We start from the raw sequence: 1,027 nt of genomic DNA, 5'->3' as shown, positions 1-1,027 counted from the left end.
AATGAAGTGGCAAATTGCAACGAGTTAGCAAAGATGCATTGGGGCGAATGGCCTCTGTCTGCGCTATGTACCATTCTACAGGACACGAAGGGGATACTGTCGGCGAGATGCTGGTACTTGAGTGGATCATCCTCCGCGAGTGAGGGTTGGGGGTGCGTTGGTGTGTGGAGAGGGGCTCGAATTATAGTTGTACAACCATTAATTGGTGAAGGGCATCGCGGCTTTAAGGCGATGGCGGCGGCGGCGCAAACGGCGGCCGGGTGCCGCCAGGCGGGGTCTCCATGGAGACGGGAAGCGGGAGAAGGGCCCGCGGCGGCGGCGGTGGCTGGGCGGCAGAGACGACGCTGAGGAGAGGCCGAGGTGGCGAGAGGCTGCGTTAGGCCGCAGCCTGGGGAGGGAAGTCGCAGTGAGAGACCGGCTCCGGGAAGGGGAGGAGTGCCAGGAAGGCCGGGTGCCGCCGCTACTCGAGGCCGAGGCCCAAGCCCCGAGCCCCGGGGTGGGGGGCTAGTTGGAGAGGGCGGAGTCTCTGACAGGGATTCCCCCCCCCGCCCCCATCTCCCTGACCGCCCGAGCCCGGAGCCGAGTGCGGCCGGAGATTGCCGAGCGGGGAGCCGCTCACTCAGCCAGCGACACCGAGGAGCCGGAGACCACGACCAGGCCCAGGCTCAGGCCGCGGGAGCAGTAACCTCCTCCGGCGGGATGGCAGCCAACATGTACCGGGTCGGAGGTGGGTATCGGACCGGCCGGGACTGGGTGGATGAGGCGGGGGGAGGGAGAGTGTGCTGGAAGGCAGTGAGAGTGAGTGAGTGAGTGAGTGAGTGTGTGTGTGTGTGAACCCGGCGCAGGGGACATGGCCTCTCCACCCGGACCCGGCTTAGGCCGAGCCCGCAGCTTCCAGCGGGTCGGGAGAGGGAGCCCGGCCGGAGAGGAGGCCGCTCCGGGGGGAGGAAAAGAGGGCAACTGGGTCCTTTTATTATCCCCAAACCCCGCGTCTGCTCCCTCTCCGCTAAAGCACCCCCCCCCCCCC

At 66.9% G+C, this 1,027-nt stretch overlaps 1 protein-coding gene across 2 annotated transcripts in view; it reads left to right on the top strand.

The window, feature by feature from the left end:
• Positions 1-265: 265 nt before the first annotated feature.
• LOC109933334 (metastasis-associated protein MTA1-like) overlaps positions 266-1,027 on the top strand; it is a 98,301-nt gene continuing 97,539 nt past the window's right edge. For both annotated transcript variants that reach the window (XM_020532315.2, XM_048618287.1), the window contains exon 1: positions 266-727. In XM_020532315.2, the coding sequence (XP_020387904.1) occupies positions 700-727 (28 nt within the window). In that variant the 5' untranslated portion in view covers positions 266-699. The remainder of the gene's footprint in view (positions 728-1,027) is intronic.

This window comes from Rhincodon typus, chromosome 39 (genome assembly GCF_021869965.1).
Source record: "Rhincodon typus isolate 14 chromosome 39, sRhiTyp1.1, whole genome shotgun sequence".
NCBI lineage: Eukaryota > Metazoa > Chordata > Chondrichthyes > Orectolobiformes > Rhincodontidae > Rhincodon > Rhincodon typus.
This window is presented reverse-complemented; position numbering and strand designations above follow the sequence as displayed.